The sequence below is a fragment of the Balearica regulorum genome, chromosome 8 (genome assembly GCF_011004875.1).
Source record: "Balearica regulorum gibbericeps isolate bBalReg1 chromosome 8, bBalReg1.pri, whole genome shotgun sequence".
Taxonomy (NCBI): Eukaryota; Metazoa; Chordata; class Aves; order Gruiformes; family Gruidae; genus Balearica; species Balearica regulorum.
Genome location: NC_046191.1, coordinates 18,668,444 through 18,686,221, shown reverse-complemented (window position 1 = coordinate 18,686,221; position 17,778 = coordinate 18,668,444). Strand labels below are relative to the sequence as shown.

At 40.7% G+C, this 17,778-nt stretch overlaps 1 protein-coding gene across 2 annotated transcripts in view; it reads left to right on the top strand.

Annotated features, from left to right (window-relative positions):
* The window catches only part of TGFBR3 (transforming growth factor beta receptor 3), a 117,903-nt gene that overhangs the window by 70,283 nt on the left and 29,842 nt on the right, over nt 1–17,778 (top strand). For both annotated transcript variants that reach the window (XM_075759911.1, XM_075759912.1), the window contains exon 5: nt 11,898–12,081. In XM_075759911.1, the coding sequence (XP_075616026.1) occupies nt 11,898–12,081 (184 nt within the window). The remainder of the gene's footprint in view (nt 1–11,897; nt 12,082–17,778) is intronic.

The window sequence follows — 17,778 nt, the reverse complement described above, 5'->3', positions numbered from 1 at the left end:
CAGTTAATCAAGTCTTGGACCTACTTTGAGTTTTAGTTTTGAACTCCTCTTACAATTGTTACATCATCACTCTCATTCTATATCAGCTAGTTTGTGTTCAGCTATCTGTTCCCTTCTTTTCCTCCTCCTCAAGGCTCTTCCTCTCCCCTCGCCTTGCCTCTGGGAGCAAAGAGGTGCTCTGCTGAGAGCCATCCGTTTTCGCTCTGCAGACTGCGCTTGTGTTCAGACTGTGATCGTGCTGGGCTTGCTTGGCTTGGCTCAGCAGGGCTTCAGCAGGCTGCATTAAGGCATAGGAACAATAGGAATGTGCTGAAGGCGTTGGCTGCGAAAACTGTACGATTAGCTAAGTGTTTGCTTCAGAAAAGTGTTTCAGGCTCTCCTGGTTACAAAAAACAGGCCTGAAAATGTGAGCAGCAGCAGTCACGATTTGTGCCAAACAAGAAGTTGTCTGACCTCAGACACTGCCGCAGTAAACTTGGGCACCAGTGCTGCAGGAAGGGGTGGGCTGTCTCTCAGGTGAGGCAGGAGCTCCTGGTAGGCGCTACAGGTTTGGTTCTCTGTTGGTGGGACTCAAACACCTCCTCTCTGTACTCCAGCCTCTTAGGCTCTGCTGGTCATGGTATGGGCTGAAAGTTGTGGTGCCTCACACCATCCTCCTAGCGTGCACCTGTGGGGCTGGGATAACACTGCTGGCAATAAGCCATGCAGATATGAGAGCTTGCCTTTCCATTGCAAGGAGTGAACTGGCTCTCAATGTTGACCCATCCCTAATCATGTTTAAACATCTGAATAGCTCTCTAACAATTTTGGATCTCTTCAAGTGCCATATAACTTAAATATTCTCCCTTCTACTGTGTTAAAGTTTATATTTTTCTTTTCTGTAACGAGCTTGAAGAATGAGATTGCAGAACAACAAAAAATGCCAGGGTACTGATCCACCGTTACCTCTCTGAGTTTAGTCCTTGCAGTCTCTCTTGCTCCAGAACTTCATTCTCTGTTCTCTAAGGCAATATTTTTGCAGCAAGCATAAGCTAACTTCAGTCCCTTATCAGGGGCTCATCAGCCTTCCCACTTTTCATGTACCAGTTTCTCAGCAGCTAGTGTGACTTGGGATCATAGGCCATGAGGTTACAGGCTGAACAACTTAAACTGTGGTGATCATCTGTTGAGTTTCCACAGTTCCACTCTGCTCACAAAGACAAATGCATTATTTCCCCAAAGGCTTTCTGAAAAAAAAGAGCACAGAATCCCACAGCACAGAAAACATGGGAAATGCTGAAGAAGTCCTAGCAGCACCTGTGCAAACGCTGCAAAGAAGTCGAGGGGCTCTAGTTTTGCAGCAGAGCTGTTTATCTGCGTTGGGCCATGCCAGGTTGGAATCCCTGGGACTGCCTCTGGCCCAGAGAGAATTGGAGCCTAGGAGTGCAAATAGCAGCTCCTAGAGTTGCAAAGTGCAGAGCTTGCTTCCTTGCCCTTGTTTGAAAATACTTGACTTAGCCATGTACTTCTGCTGCTCTGTCTTGTTAATTTTCCTTAAATGTATAGCCAAGCCAGAAAACGGAGTATTTTGAATCATAAAAGACTTCAAATTTAAAAAAAAAAACACCTTTTAAAAAAACTTTTTTAATGCCCATGAATTCTATGCTCAAAACAGAAATCTGTGTCACACATACCATAGGAATGTCATAACTATTGTGTCTGTCTCTATGGAAGCCTTGGGCAGGATAATCATTGGCTTTCCAGCCTCTCCTTCAAATTTTTCAGACAACACATTCATTCACACTTTTATTACTATACTGTATGTAAAGTATGAATTGCACTGTTTCATTAATTGATCCCTGGCTAGAAAGGTAAGTAAAGAAGTTTAAATGGCAACTTCTGGGACTTACTGCTGATAAAGACAATATCCCTAGAGCCAGATCAAAGTTTGTAGTTAAAGGATCATGTAACCATTAGTGAAGTCCTAGCTGTTTATTTCTTTTTCTTACTAGCTATTATTTTTCCATGTAAAGCATCATAATAAAGTTCTTAAACTGTTACAGGGAAGTGTGTTTGAGTAAATGAATACAAATTAATTGTATTGGAAGACCCAAGGTAATTTCTAACAAAGAAGGTAAATCCAGGATAAGAGCAGATAATGAATCAGAGCACTCTGTAAGGTGCTGTTAGTACCACTCTACAGGTGGATAAACTAATGTAAACTGAGCTTAAATGATGTTTGTGTTGGAGCAGAGGGTAGAGTCAGGGCTGTGTGTTTTCAGTGTCTTCATTAGGAAGATGGCTTGCCACCTTCACTCTGTGAATTCATTGTTTAAGTTTCCACTAAAGCTAAGCTGCCCCAGATTCCTTTAAATAAAGGAAAGGATTAAAAGATTGAAAGCTCATGTCGGCACATACCCAAAAGACCAGGAAAATACAGTACTACTGAGTTGGGCTGGAGTTTAAGTTCCTATCATGTAGTTCAAGCGTGGATTTTTGCCTTGGGCCTGGTCCTCCATTGGGCTGAAGTTTAAAATGAATGGGGGAGAAAATCTAGCCTTTGGGTGTATAGTTATATTATAGAGGGAACCTTCTTGATAAACATTTTTTTAGTATAAAAATGCAAATTGGGTGTATACATGTCATTTTGCACTTATTTTTATCACATGATGCACATAGCTTCACTCAGCACGTGGCTTTATCTTCATGGAGGCAGCTTATAGTTTCACTTTTGCAAAATGTCTACTGGTGGCTAAACCTCACAGTGGAATAAATTATCATTAAAATTAAATAGCATGCCCCAACCAAACCAAAGGTGGTGTTCTGTTAACATAAGGGGTTTTTCTAATGTCGTGTTTCGAAGACTTTTTTTCCAAACCCATAGCAGTGAATGGAAGCACGGTGATGCATATGGAGTGCCAGTACTTTGGAGGAAGCCATCTGAGATGGGGCATGGGTGCTAGAGGGAGTTGTTCTTTACTAGTCTTGCCTTATTGTATTGTCATTTTGCTTCTCGGGACATCTTCCCCCATCTATAAACCAGAGAGAACACTAGTGAATAGTCTTAAGAAAAAATTTTAGCATCTTGATAAAAACCTGACATAAATTTCTGTGCGTGTTAGAGAAAAGTGAATATATGGTGACTACATAGTGTGGTGTTAACAACACATTTGGCACAGACAGGATTATTTTCAGACTCTACATGGGTTATATATATCTTGATGGGTTAAGTAGGTGGTGCTGGGAAAATTATTGTGATTTTAGTAAAGTCAGTCTTGAGTTTACTCTCATCGTCTTAAAAATTAATATACCTAAGTATCATGGCCTTTCAATCCAAAAATACCTGAAATGCATGAACTCTGCCTAAGTAAATGAAAATCACCATTTTGATTACTGATGTAGCTAGTCATATTAGTCTGATTAGATATTGTTACATGTCACAAAAATACGACAGTTTGGGAATGGGCATTTTTGATCTGAATGTTCCTGGGCTGGACCATCAGCCCCTTCATCACTCAGAGGAGCAGTGCATGGGTGGGAAGCTCTGCTCAGTTCAGCAAGGAGAATACTTAGCATCTGCGCTAAGTATTTATTTTTCCTCAGCAGGATATAAATGCCAAAATTATATCAGAAAGGTAGAGTGGGAGAGGAAGGTGAAGGACATCTTCACTGGTGATTAGGCTGGTTAGATTATGACAGATCACAATTTACGTAAGCTTGGCAACACCTGTAGAAAATGCTTTTATCTGTGATCCTGTTACAGGTCAGTCTCGCAGAAGAAACCTTACCAGACCTCTCCTACCATTCTACTTTTAAGTTTTCTTATAACAAAATAATTTCCTCCCTTTCTATCAAGTCGTCATTTCTCTCCTTCCCTAAAAGCAGTTTATTGTGAATGTGGTTTGGCAGAAAACCAGAAATTTTATGGAACTGCCCAGAAACAGGGTTTTATAGGTGCTACTCAGAAGTGATTTTTTTTCTTTAGAATTGGTAGCTTTCTTAATTGCTTTTATAGCCTAGGAATCTGTTTACTGGGCAAGTGAAAGTAGTGAGAATTAAATCAATGAAAGAATGGACCCAATCCTTTGTGATTTCCTGGCAGAAATCACTGTTAGAATAGATCCAAAAACCCCTTAAATATCTGCGTATGTGATTTCATATAATATTTGATTTAAAATGTGATGCTTCAGCTCTTTCTGAGGTTGTTATTCAGGCAGTTGAATGAGTGGGAGTTATTGATGAGAAAGCACTTATGCAACCAAATAACCTTAGTCACAAGAACCCCTTTAACAGGACTGAATGTGTGTGTTAAGTTAGTAAAATGGAGGAAGCAACAGCAGTAATGATAAATAAAAAACCAGATCACATGCTCTTGGCTTGAGATTTGAAAAGAAAATAGAAAAGCTCTAAAGAAGAATAAGTGATAGAATGAAGAGTTTAATTATTAGTCATTTCTGTATTTCTAAGAAGAAAAAAAACCCATGTTCTTCTTACTTCAGCCAATAGCTGGTTTATGCCTTTCACTTCATGAAAATATGGTTTACATATTTTGGGTCTCTGCCACCAAACCACAGGCTGTTCTATGGTTTGCACTAGATTTTGGATGACTGACAAAACTCACTGAAAAACAAGTGCTATTTGTTTTCCTGTGCCTAGTATTTAACGGGAAATCAGGAGGCTAAATTTCCAATCACTGGTTAAACAGACCCAGATGTGAACAGAGTACTCTGCTAGGAGAAGAGTGAGAGAGGATAGGAAATGCATGACTAGTGATAAATTTGGTATAAACAGTGACCTTTCACTATTCAAAGTAAAAGCGGTAGATTTTCAGTGTTGTGTAACAGTGTGAAGAGGAATTTAAAAGGACGTTTACATTTCTATAGAATCCCAGATTTGTTGGTTTTTTTTTTTTTTTTAAATCTTCATCATTCTTCTTCTGAGGAGCTGGAAATAATCCTGTAGTTGCCCTTTTCCACTTGGCAGACTTCATATTCCCCCTTCCTCTCCCCACACCATTTCCTTGCCTTTTGAAAGAATGTGAAAATAACATTAAGTGTCTAATTAAAAGCAGTGTTTAGTAAACAGTAACTCCTATTATACTTTTCACAATAGTAAATTTCCCTAGTGACGTTGTCTGTGGCCTGATTCCATCCCCTACAAAATCCTGCTTTTATAAAGTCTACATAACTGATTTACTCCCAGAAATATCAGGGAGACCTCAGGCTACATATGGTGGTGGCTCTTGCATTCTTGGCAATAGAGTGGAAGGATTTTGTCAGAAGTATGGATGGCAGAAAATGACAGGGTGGTAAGTGCATCGCTTTCAAACATGTATTGTCCACCTCTAGTAAAGAGAATTTAAGAGTACAGTAACCCTAGTAAGACATCTTTAAATATCTAGGATTTGGGGTTTTTTTAATTCAAAGCTTGCTTCATGAAGGCATTACAGAAGAGAAGCGATATTTTTGGCTTAGGAAGCAAGATGTAGTGCATGAAGCAAATATGCAGTGTATAGTAAAAAAAGTCTATATGCAGTAGTGTGATGTCCCAAAATAGGGAAGTTTTATGATACGTAGGTGTCCTCTGCTTTTACTGTAACCACTTTGGTTTGGGCAGAAATATTTCAAAAATACTAACTTGCCAGTAAATTTCAGAGGAAGCAAGGTGGATCAATGTGCCTTAGTTTCTCATCTCCTAGGATGTTGAAGTCCCGCGCTTTTTTGGAGCCTGGTTTGCTAAGAGTATTGCATAGTTCATACTAGATCTTCTCCTGTCCCAAGTGATTTAAGCCATCTTTCAAAACTCAGGCTTTATTGCTTGCTGTTTCTTTGAGCTTCATCCTATCTTCAGGGGTTACTGCTCCAACCAAAACTTGACATTGAAAGTGCAGATGGGCCAGGTCTGGATGCTGCTGCTTCTTGGATCTGATGCTGGTCTTTCTTGTTGCTGCCACTGACTGATCCCAAGTACTCGTTCTTCTCACGGTCCCTCTAGGAGTCCAGACCCATCACTTTCAGAGCAAAGGAGGCTGATAGGAAGACTTGGGCTTTAAGTTAAACCAGGCTGCAAGAGTAAGGAAAGAAGTAACATTCTGGCAGTTAGTGGTTGTGGTGTGTTCCCAGACCCATCTTGCAGGAGGCTGAAGGGCCTGGAACAGGTGACCTTGATGGTCCCTTCTGTATGATCACGACTCCTTCCCTTCTTTCCTTGCTTCAGTAAACAGGGGGTTTAGCTAGTGGAAGTTTACAGAAGCAGGCAGTGGATTTTGGCAGACTATTGGTGTTGGTGACGCAGAGATAATAAATCACAACAGGTTGTGTTACTGAGTCATCGATTCCAGTGGAAACTATAGCTGCAGTTGCACAGATACGCTTTAATTCTCCCCTTCTCTTCTTCCACTAAATTGAATCCAACTTGAAACAGAATCCCTGGAAAAGCCTCTGCTACCTTATTTTGTTCAGATCAAATGAGTGTTACGTTGAGTCTAAGATGCCAGTAGATTGAGTGGACAATTACCTGTCTGCAATTAGCAAATCCCTGCTGAGCCCTAAACTTTGGGAACAGATTTCCCCTTTAAACTGATTTTTTTTGTTGTTGTTTCCTTTTTATCATTCTAGTAACTACTCCGTGGGGGTTTTGAAAGTTACATTTGCTTTGACATGGTTTCAGCTTTAATGGAAAATCCCAGGATCTTCTTTCTAGATACAGAAAGATGTGCAAGAGTCTGATCCCACGAGGTTCTGCTTTCATCCCGAGAAAGTGTTGAGCAGCCTTAATATTCCTATGAAGATCTCTGGTAGTTGGTGAACTGAGCACCTCCTAGGAAGGAGAATTAAAATCTAAAATGTAATTAAGATAATGCTGCTTCTTTTATGTGTTTGTTTTCACAAAATGTGAAAACTGGAAGTGGAATTTTGTGATGACTGTAAGTGGTCTTGAGAGCACTAAACTGAAAAATTTTACTACTGCCTGAAAACATCTCACCTCTGTGGCTGGTAGGGACTATGCAAAGCTGATAGATGATTCACAAATTTTGCATGTCATTTCAAAAGCAGCGTGTTTCTTAGTCACTTACCAAAGAGAATTGTTCTCTTGGTGATTATGGTATGTTGTATGTGGATTTATGAACACCAAAGGATATAATTTTTTGAGTTTCCAAATACCTGATATTTCTCCATCCATGGTTTTATTTTTCCTCTGTAAGGGGACCAAAGCACATCAAAGTACATTATCAAAAAACACCAGCGGAGTCTGAACCCCATGTGCGCTCTTCTGAAAGTTGGATGAAGTTTTTTGATTTTATTCTGAGCAGGTTTACTCCTCTCCCACGCAGTCTGCCGCAGGTCTGACACTGTATAGCTCAGATGAAAACATGAAAGATGCTGCTTTTCTTCGGCTAGTATATTTGTCTCAGTCTTGGCTTTATGGGTGATTTTGGTTACTTGTGGTGGAGGGGCCTTGGTGGGTAGTGGTGTAGCTGTTGGGGGAGGAATTAGTTCATGCTGTGTAGCTGTGGACACTTAACTTTGTATTGTGAGTCATCTCCCAAAGGTGCTTTCCTCTCCCTGAAGGCTAAATTTTGAACTTGCTTCCTTCTTGGGAGTTCTGAATTGTAACTACGCTAAATACTTAAAATGTCATAAAGCAAAGTAAATATCCCCCCTGGATCAGGTTCAAAGAAAAAAAAAAAGGCAATAAGCATTTAAAAGGAGAGAAGGAAATAGGTAAAATAAGAAACAGAAGACACTGTTTTGAGTGTGTGCAGTGTTCACGCTCACCAGCGTATATATTTGAGATGACCCAGGGTTGATTCTGAGAGTTGTTCCTTCTGGGGAATAGTAACTTACACCATTTGGCACTTCTGCCAGGTAGCTGATGTCCTGAACTACCATGGCAGCCTTGCAAGGGCAGTTCTTGTAAGACTGGAAGGTTTTCTTAAGGGACATATAAGAGTTTTTGGGGTTTTTTTTTTTTTTCCTTTCCAGCATGAGGGGTATATGTTTCCTTGCCTCTGTACAGTGCAAGGAAAATTACAGTCCCTATTTCCCCAATGGTCAGTGGGGTAGTAGTGTGTGTAATCAAAATATGTTCCTAAACATGTTTTGATCTTTGATAGAATACTCGGGTTTTGGTAGCAAATATTCAAAGTGCTGTACTTGAGCCTTGTTTCCTCTGCCTGCAGAAGACCCTTTGAACTGTGGTCCTTGCTGTGGTTAGTGGCCGCGGCCAGTATCTTTTGGTCTTGCAAACTGATTTTCCACATCAGGCTTGGAAGTTTCCTCATTTAGCCTCAGAAATGTGACTTGGCATGTAGGTGAACTCAGCAGCAGAGGATGTATCTGGTGCAGTCACTTTTAATGTCCTCAGAACAACAGGAAGAAATAGAGTGCGGGCACTTTTTCCACTCTGCAACCTCTGAAAGTAACCACTGAAGGAGATGAAGTGAGGAGATAAAAGTGTATGTGGCAGCAGTTTCTTAATCACGCAGTCGGCTGGGTAATGAGTGTTCAGATAAAAATTGTTGATATATTCCCAAATACTTAAAACATTCTTTGGTTTTAATGCTCTGGCTTATCCCAAGTACGTTAGAGCTGCTTTTGGTTTGTTCTGAAGAGTAAGTAGTTAAAGTTTAAGGCAGGTGTTGAAACAGTGATGGTTGCCTTTTTTGGAAGAGTCTGTTGAATTCCTTCCAGAAAAAATAACGTGCTTGGCTCACTTAACCTTGCCTTAGGTCCGTGTAGTAAAAATCCCAACATTGGCAGGCACAAAACTCTGCACTCCTTTCTAAAAACTGGTAGTGGAACCAGCATTTGAAATAGACTTTATCTGATTTAAAAAAATAAATTCTTATAAGCTTCATGTTTATTTAAAGATGTTTACTGTATGATCATTTAGTGAGGATGCTTGTGCCAGACTTTTTAGTTGCTCTGCTTTCTGTCTGTCAGTTCCTCCCTAGCAGGACTCAGTAACTCTGGGGTTCATTGATAGGATCTGTTGTGCAGGAAGACATTTGTTATGTCGCAGGATGATGCAGAAGGTTTTCAAGTTTTAATTAGTAATAAATGGAAAACCAAGTGTATTCTGAGGAAGAAAGCTGTTGTGATAGCAGACATTTAAATATCTCAAATATCAAATGAAAAATACAGTGAAAATGCATTATTGCAAGCTAATGCATTTCTTTGGTCAGTATAAGGAATAATACTTTCTCTCACGCTTTCCTCAAATGTCTTAAAAGGTTACACTGATACTTCTTTACTCTCATACTGACCATAAAAAATACTGGAAACATTGTGAAATAGTGTAAATGAAAAGCAATTGCTGTACTTACTGGATAAACTATAGTATTTTGGTGGTAGTTGAGTTCCTGAAAGTGGAATGTCAACATCTATTCAATATCTCTGCAAAATAATAACTGTTTAACCAAGTCCCTAAATCCTGCAATTTTTAGACATGGGAGATTTTTCTAGTTGGGCCAGGGCTCTGCAAAGATGTCCCACATGTCTCAGATATGACAGCTTTGCTAAGAGGCGCTCTGTATGCGGTACCTGCATGACCTGTCTTGTGCTGACATCTCTGCAGGATGTCAGTGTCATCCTACGATACTGTGCACGCTATAAAATCTAATGTGTTAGGAGCATTGTAGAGATGCCCCATAAAACCAGTCCATGGTGTAGCTGCATCTAAGTGGCAGAAGTACGAAATGAATGCTACTGGCTAAATATGTTTTAAAGATAACTGTGATGCTCTCTCTTCCTACTATTGTGGATTTGGGAGCAGTGGATTTTCTCAAATGCTAGAGTTTGCTTTCTTATTTGAGAAGTATGAGAGTATTGGGAGAATATGGTGTATTCTGTGTTACGCTAAATAAAGACTTTTTTAATTTAAAGGAAATGTGTTGTGGTAGTCATATGAAAACAGATAAAATCATTCAGAATTGAAACTATTAGTTTAAACTTCAAAAACTATTCTGGCAAAAAGATTTCTAAGCTGGTTTTTTGTGACAGGTATGGTCAAATTGAACTCTGAAGTACATGGGCCTTCTCTTAGAGGAGAGTATGTGATATGTGCATAATAAATGCTAACGTAATAGCTGGAGGCATGGGGAAGAACTTGGAAATTCTTTGTGTGCCAGAGGGTATAATTTATGTGTCTACTTTGACAAATAGTTGTAGGTGCTAAACAAACCGATATATAACATCCTGAAATAGTGCTGGGAACAATAGCTTCAGGGAAGGTAATGGTTAGTTGCTCTTAGTTAATTTCTGTAATCGGAACCTGACTTGAGATAATCTCTGTTAAATAATTACTATTGATGTATTTTGTTGTTTAAAAGGTTAGAGAGATACTTAGGACCATTAACCTGCTATAGTGTGCAAATAATAGGATAGGTTAGAAATTGTTATGATGTATTTTTCACCGTCCCGGTCATCATCATTAGTAGTTTTAGATTTTTCAGTTGGAGTAAAAAAAAAACCAAACCACAAACCAAAAAAAGCCCTCCACACAACTTCTTTTGTTCTAGCAAAGAAATCTGGGTTAGCAGAAAGACAGGGAAAGGGAAGGGGGAGGAGAGCAGCAGAGTGACTCAGACTTCTTCTGAGGCTGCTCTGGGGAGAGCACAAGAAAACGGCGGTACTTTCCTGAAGTCTTCTCTACCACAGCAGTCTGGAGGTAGGGACTGTGTGTTCTATCTGGGCAAGCACTGCTTACACGCTACTGCAGGGAACATGTTCAACAAAGCTTCAGTGATGAGTTCAAACCTGAAAGCTTATTCATCTTGCTGTGCTTTTTCACTCAAGCACATGTTATTCTTGACTTCATGCTTTAGATCTTGGTGAAAGTGTGCATGGAAGGACCAGCCTGGGTAGGGCATGCAGGTCCCAGTCCTCAAGCACCTTGAAGGAAGAGACAGAGAAATAGATGGATGGTGGCTCCTGAGGTTGGGCAGATGAAGGAATCCTCCTCTTTCCTCACTTGCTATAGGGATCTCTTGAGAGCTGACAAAGGTTCTGGAAGTGCTGGCCACATCCCTCTGCAGGGACAGGAGAGCCAAAAGGTTGCTGTCAGGAAGATCTTGCTTTGCAGTAGATCTGGCATGACTTGTTTATCTCTCAGGACCAACACAGGTTGAAGCAGGTCCCAAACTGAAGGAGAGTCTGACCCTGTGCTGCTGCCTTTTCTTGAATGATACTATTGCCACCCCAATGAGGTTGTATTTGAAAATCTTAGGCTTTCCCACAGAACCCATTACACTTTCACTTAGTGTTTTTCTGTTTGGACTATTTTAAACAACATTTTTGTTTTTCCAGTGAAGACCTGGGTTAATGTAACCTATTTATAAGGTTTTTTTCTCATCTGTTTTATGTGTTAAAGCATATCCTTGCTTCTTGTAAATAAAGCAACAGTAAGTATCTTCCCTTTCTCTTTCCTTACTCTGTCTTTCTCTGTTGGCGTCTATCTGTCACTGAGCTTGGACTCGTGTTCTTTGTGATTTGGGAGTTACTTCAGTAGTTCCCAGTTTTATTGAGCTTCACATCCTTCTCTCCCTTCAGTTCCTCAGACCATGTTCTTACTCTCCCCTGTCTTAGTTTTCTTCTTGTCTTCCAGCCCTCCCCTTGCAGCACTGCTGTAGCACTTCTGCAGCAGTACGACTTTGGAGAGTGACTCAGAGCCTGCCATTAAGTCAGCTGCCACATGCACCCCAGCTGGGCTGATGGGTGCTTTGTTTTTTGAAAACATCTCTGAAAAAGGAATTATCATGCAGATGTTAAAACACGTGAAGCTTGGGCATTGTTGGAAATAAGCCGTAATGACCTTCAGTGAATGCATTTGGGTGTGACAAATTACATTGCTTAAACATGCTACCTGTCTGTGCAGATAAATGCACCACATTAAAACCATGTTTTTATTCCCATCAGGTGTCTTTAGGTTCCGTTGTTCAGTTTGAGAAGGGAAATTTCTCCTTGTCAGCAGAAACAGAAGAAAAGCTTTTTCCTGAGAAAAATGAACATCTGCTACAGTGGGCCCAGAAGGAATATGGAGCAGTAACATCTTTCACTGAACTCAAAATATCAAGAAACATCTATATTAAAGTAGGAGAAGGTAAAACCAACATAATTGATAGGCACTTCTAGATGGTGAGAATAAGTCTTGCTGTAGTATTCTTGCACATTTTTTATTTTAATCTTTAAACATACCTCTCATTTTCCAAGCAATGTGATATGAAAGGGGAAGACAGAGAAATAAGAGCCAGTTTAATGACCAGACCTTGAATTTCAGCAACTTTTAATGGATTCTGGTGCCGTAATTTTATGCTTATAAATGTGGATGCAATTGGTCAGAATCTTACAAGAGTCAAAGCTTCACCTTTTAAAAGGAATAAACTACTCATGTCAATTGTTTGGGTGTCTTCATCTTAAGGACTGAAGTAGAGAACCTGAGGTAGGGGGTAACTTCTAGAAAGACCTGAGTTACATTTTTTTGTTCAGTATTTGCTTGTATAAGGATCCAGACTACTTTGGGCAAAGAATTACTGCTTTCCTCACCAAGATAAGTTGCCTCAGTCTGATGTCCTTGTGTATTTTCATCCCAAGGAACAAGATTTCCTGTCCCAGTGAGCCACGTACCAAATTCATCAGGTGGCCTGGGGCAGTTAGGAGAGGACTCCAGCTTGTCAGGGATTTCACAGGCCCATATTGGGGTCAGATTTGGGCTGTAGCTCTGTACCTGAGCACTGCTGGAACAACTTAACGATACGAACCTCTGCAGCACCTTCTGGCTCATTCTTTCCCTCAGCTGGCTGGATGTCTTCTGCAGGGAAGTTCCACTGGAGCTGGTCATAAACCATGGATAACACAAGAGCCACAGCTCTTCACTATGTTCTGTATGGCAGTCGGTTCAGTAGGATTTATCCCCTGCTTGTATCTCTTCAAGTTCATTTTCTGGAAAATAGATAGTTAGTAAAAGGAACTTTGCAGGGAGAGCAGATTTTCCTCTATTGTGCAGGATGATTGGAAGTGAAACTTCCTTTTTCTCAGGTATGGGATGTTTTAAGCTGTAGTGTTCTTTACCTAATGACTTGCGATTCACTCTTTTGTTTTTTTGTTCTTGGAAGGTGTCATCCAATTTCAGGCTAAAGCAAACATCAAGGTTTAGGCTAAACCAAAAGCAGCAAGAATAAAGGCTGGTAAAAGTGAACTGGACCGATTTGCATTACAGCTAGTGGTCCAGATATTTTGAAACTAATTGTTGTGTCTCAGGAAGTTCAGTGATAGGGAAAAGTAGAAATCAATAGAACGTTTTACCACATCCAACGAGTACTGGTGGGCTCAGCATTTACTAGCACTAGCAGCCTAATTTAGTAGTACTTCAGCAATATTTCTAGAGAAACTCCTGCATAGCTGAACTACTTGGCCACAAAAAAAAAAAAAAAAACAAACCCCAAAACCTTCTGTGGAGAAAACATTCTTTGCTAACCACCTGTATCTGATCATTTGATTTCCTAAAGCATGAGGCTTGCCCCCCAAAATCGGAACATGCCTGTGTTGGTTTTATCCAAATCCTGCCAAATCTGTACAGGATTCCCCTGCGTGATTTTTTGTTCTACTTGGCACCAGTCTTGGATTTTAATGCCAGAAAGTCATTCAGAAATATATTTATTAGCTTATTAAAGTGCTCTTGGAACTTATACATGGGAGTAGTGGTCTCTGCGTTGCAAAGATGAACATTTCATTAGATATGTCAAAAAAACCCAGATAAAATTTTGTTGATTTGCATATCTCCAGTCAAACTAAGCAGCTAAATGGGAGAGCTTTGCATCATCTTTAGAATGTGTTAAAACACAATTTAATTAGGACTAAGTACACAAAATGGAACTTGGCAGGCAACCAAAACAGACAGTTTCTGAGAAGGCTCCTACAAACTAGCTCAGCTGTAACCATATTTGATTTTGAGTTAAATTCTTGGCAGAAGAATGAGTATGGGTGTATGTGAGGGGGTTGTGCATGTGTTCAGGGGTGGGGAGAGGGTCAGTTCTTGAACTGCAGCAGTCATGCGAGGAGTTCTATGGAAACCACGTGGGACGCGAACCTGGTCTGCTTCTCTGGAGAGTGACCAATGGAATAGCTGGATTCCACAAACCACAGCATGTGCTGATGGACGTTTCAGGCTTTTCATACAAAACTCACATTTCTCAAGGGATTTAGTCAGGTACACTCAGCTGTCAGTCTGTGAATCACAGCCAGTATTACTCATCATCTATAGGTTGGTCATATGAAGTAGTTCTTGCTACATGACCCATATAGAATTTAATGGCAGTATTTGTGTAACTGTCTACATTTCAGCTTCACTCAAGTTAGAAAAACCTGAAACTGGAAGATAGAATATTTTAGAAGTTGAGGCTGTAGCTGAATACAGCAACAGAAAATGCAAGCCAGGGGACAAAAAGGTCTGAAGGATGATCTTTCATAGAGTAAAACTGGTTCTGATGCCATGGGTCTCTGAAATCACTTTTGAAACTGCAAGTGAAAGGCAGCTGAGTGAGCTAGCAAACTGGGTCAGGGCCAAGTGCATCTGAATCCTGTCGATTCCAAAGTGTGGCTGGTCAAAGAGTGCAGGGATGGTGAGCACGGTGAGAACTTAAAGGGGCCAGAGTGAGGGTTGGGAGGAAGGGAGCACAAGAAGTGGGGTTCTTGCTCTTGCTTTGATTTGTGTAGTGAAGATGGCAGAGTGATTGCCGTGATAATCACTGTCAGATTCTAGAAAGCAGGACTGCTCATGGTGAAAGTGATCCTAGCATGCGTTTTTCAGCGGAAGTCAGTTGAATTCCTCATGCTTCAATAAGATACAATTGTACAAGTCAGGAAGACTTACCAGTTAGCTAAATGTTACCTAATGCCTCCAGTACCACCAGTGTAAATCCAGGGCAGATGTGCTAGCCTGGAGGGAGCCTAATTTCAACACATTTCTTAGCTAAGTAAGAAGAAAAAAAAAAAGTCAACCATAACAATAACTAGGCTGGAAAATGTACAGTCTGTTTACAGATGGTAACACTGTGCTCCCGTCCTGGCAGAAGCTGAAGCTTCAGTCCTGACTCTGAATTTGTAGCCTGTACACACTAGTGCACATATCCTGCACATCAGACTTGCCTGGTTTAATACTGGTAGATGATTGTGTTGTGTCAGGCTTTAGCTGTGTGTCCTGCTGGGGGGGTGGGCACTGCCAGGGGTTTCCCCCTCCCTCCAGAGACCCCTGCAGCCCTTTATACCCTGCCATTAAATGTCAGTCGAGGTTCTGATCTCCATTGTGCTCAGGGCTAGTAAAACTGCAAATTACACATGAAAAAGCCCTGCCATCAGAGCGGCTGAGAAAAAATCCCAAAGGCCTCACTTATCCCCAGCTCAGACTTTGAAAAGCAAGCTCTGCTTGGGTGGGATTTTTATTGCTGAATCAAACTGCTGCTGCCCAGGGTGCCTGTCTTGGAGAGTGACACCTAATTAATGGTGCTCATTTTCCAAAAAACCTCCTCATGACTTTAAGCTGGAATACTCAGATTTTAACCAATTTAGCCAGGAACCTGTGGATGACGCCTAATTTGTGCAGAATAGAGCAGACGATGTCTGTCCTCATCTGTAAAATGGAGATGCTGCCTACAGAAACTACAGATCCCAGTGTGCAATCCTCCGTCTTCACCCGAGCAGCCTGGCACATGCCGGAGGGGAAGGCGGCTGCCAGCTGCTGTGCAAGCTCCACTGCGTGCTGTCTGGCAAGCCGGGCCCCTGACACTGGGAGCGCTGGCTGGAGACCCTGTGCTGAGGGTATTACAGGTGAACCTCAACGTCTGATCCCATATTGGAAGTCTGTGGAGATTAGAGAGGCACAGGGTCCATAAAGTGAGTGTTTGCTGGCTGGTTTAGTAAGGTTTTTAATTGATTGCAGGCACCTGCAGTCCCTTTCCAAAGCAGACAGTCCTGAAACTACAAAAGAAGTGTAGTGAGTGAGGAAAGATGAAATGGATCCCCTCTTCTTTTCTGTTCCAGCCCAGATCTTGGTAACTGGTGTGGATGAGAGTAAACAGGTTTTGGTGAAGGGGGGAAGTAAATGTGTACGTCAAGCTGCCAGTGACAGAGTTAAAATTTGCTGCAGAGGAAAAGCGTGCTATCGAGCGGAGGCCCAGGCTGGGGAACCTCCGCTGCTCTCACTGCCACCAGCACAGTTCTTGAGAGCTCCAGAGACGTTTAATGGAAGTGCCAGGAGCAGGAACTGAGTTCTTTGCAATGGCAAATGATCGCATGTGTGGTAATTATCCACAAGCTACTCATAGGCTGTTCTTTTATGGCTTGAATTCTGTTGTGTGGAAGCTGAGAAGCAAATAACTAGTATCTCCATCTGTGTGTGTGTGTATATATATATATATATAAAATCAAGCTCAGTGTAGACTATTTGGGATCGTTTTCCATTCTCTGCTGTTGTGGGAGGAGCTGGCAGAACTGCAGCTGCATTCAAGGCTAATCTGGCAGGGCACGTACCAGATGTTAGAGGAGTGCTTTGCTGGGCAGTATGAATAGTTACAGCCTCATACAGCTTTCATAGATTCTATAGGGAAAGCAGCAAGGTTAATACTCAAAGACTACTTTGTATAAGATCAGGAGAAGAAACTCCCTAATTGTTTCCGCAGCGGCCAGGGTCACAGGAGTCTCTGGTCTCCCTGCAAAGTTGTGTACCACACACAAATGCGCTTCAAGGGTGACATTTCAGCTCTTACGTAGGGAGCAAATGCTAACTGTGGTCTCAGCTGTTAAGAGTTCGTCCACAGTTTTGCACACATAATGCATTATGTTTCTTTTTTTTCTTCTCTTTTTTCTATCTTGCTACTGATCTTAACAGGAAAGCCTTCTTTGTAAAGCCAAGGTCAAAGAGCCAGACATTTGGAATTACATTCTTACAGGACTTTGTGTCTTTGATCATGATACTTAGTCCTTCTGTGTGTTATGACAATTCATATGTAAAGCTATCTCAGAAATAAAGTATTCCTGTTTTTCAGTGGAAATACTGCTTCTTGGGGCACAGCAATGTAGGCTGTGCAGGAGAACTTCATACGAAATGACTGGGTTTTGTTTTGCATTTTACACTAGTTAATGCTTGTGATCAGCTAGGCAGTTAAAACAAAAGGAGAGATTGAATATCTACTCTAGAATTTCATAATTTCAGTTATGGATATTATGGTCAGACTTCCTTAATATCAACAACTGATTTCATCCATTTCTTGCTATGTTCAATTTTCTGTGCACAAGAGAACTGCATTATTTCTAGACAACACTGACTCTGACTACACAATATATAGGAAAATATATTTAGTAAGAAAATGGAAAATACTTGCTGTGATCTTTTCAATGTGGTAAGTTTATAATAACAAGAATAAAACATTTTCTAAAAGGAGAAGGAAATGATAACAGAAGTTTTCTATGAGTTAATTTCAAAAGAAAGAAATTTTTTTTTAAGGTGCAGGGAACAAATTAAATGTATTTTATTCATTTGAAAAATGCTCAGATATTTTGCTTTAGTATTGTTTTCAGATTTCTCTTTGTAGGGATTTTCTTTCATTAAATATTTAAGTCTGTAAATAGAAACTGTTCAGTTTAGAAGTACGTATTTTACATCACAGATGTGCTGTGTTACTGCAACAGTGATCTCCTTTTCAATATTATGTTGATTTGTCATAGGTGCTTGTGATAGACAATAGATAATACCTTTTAGCCTAAAGACCTATGTCATAAAATATAGTGCCGTACTGAAGTAGAT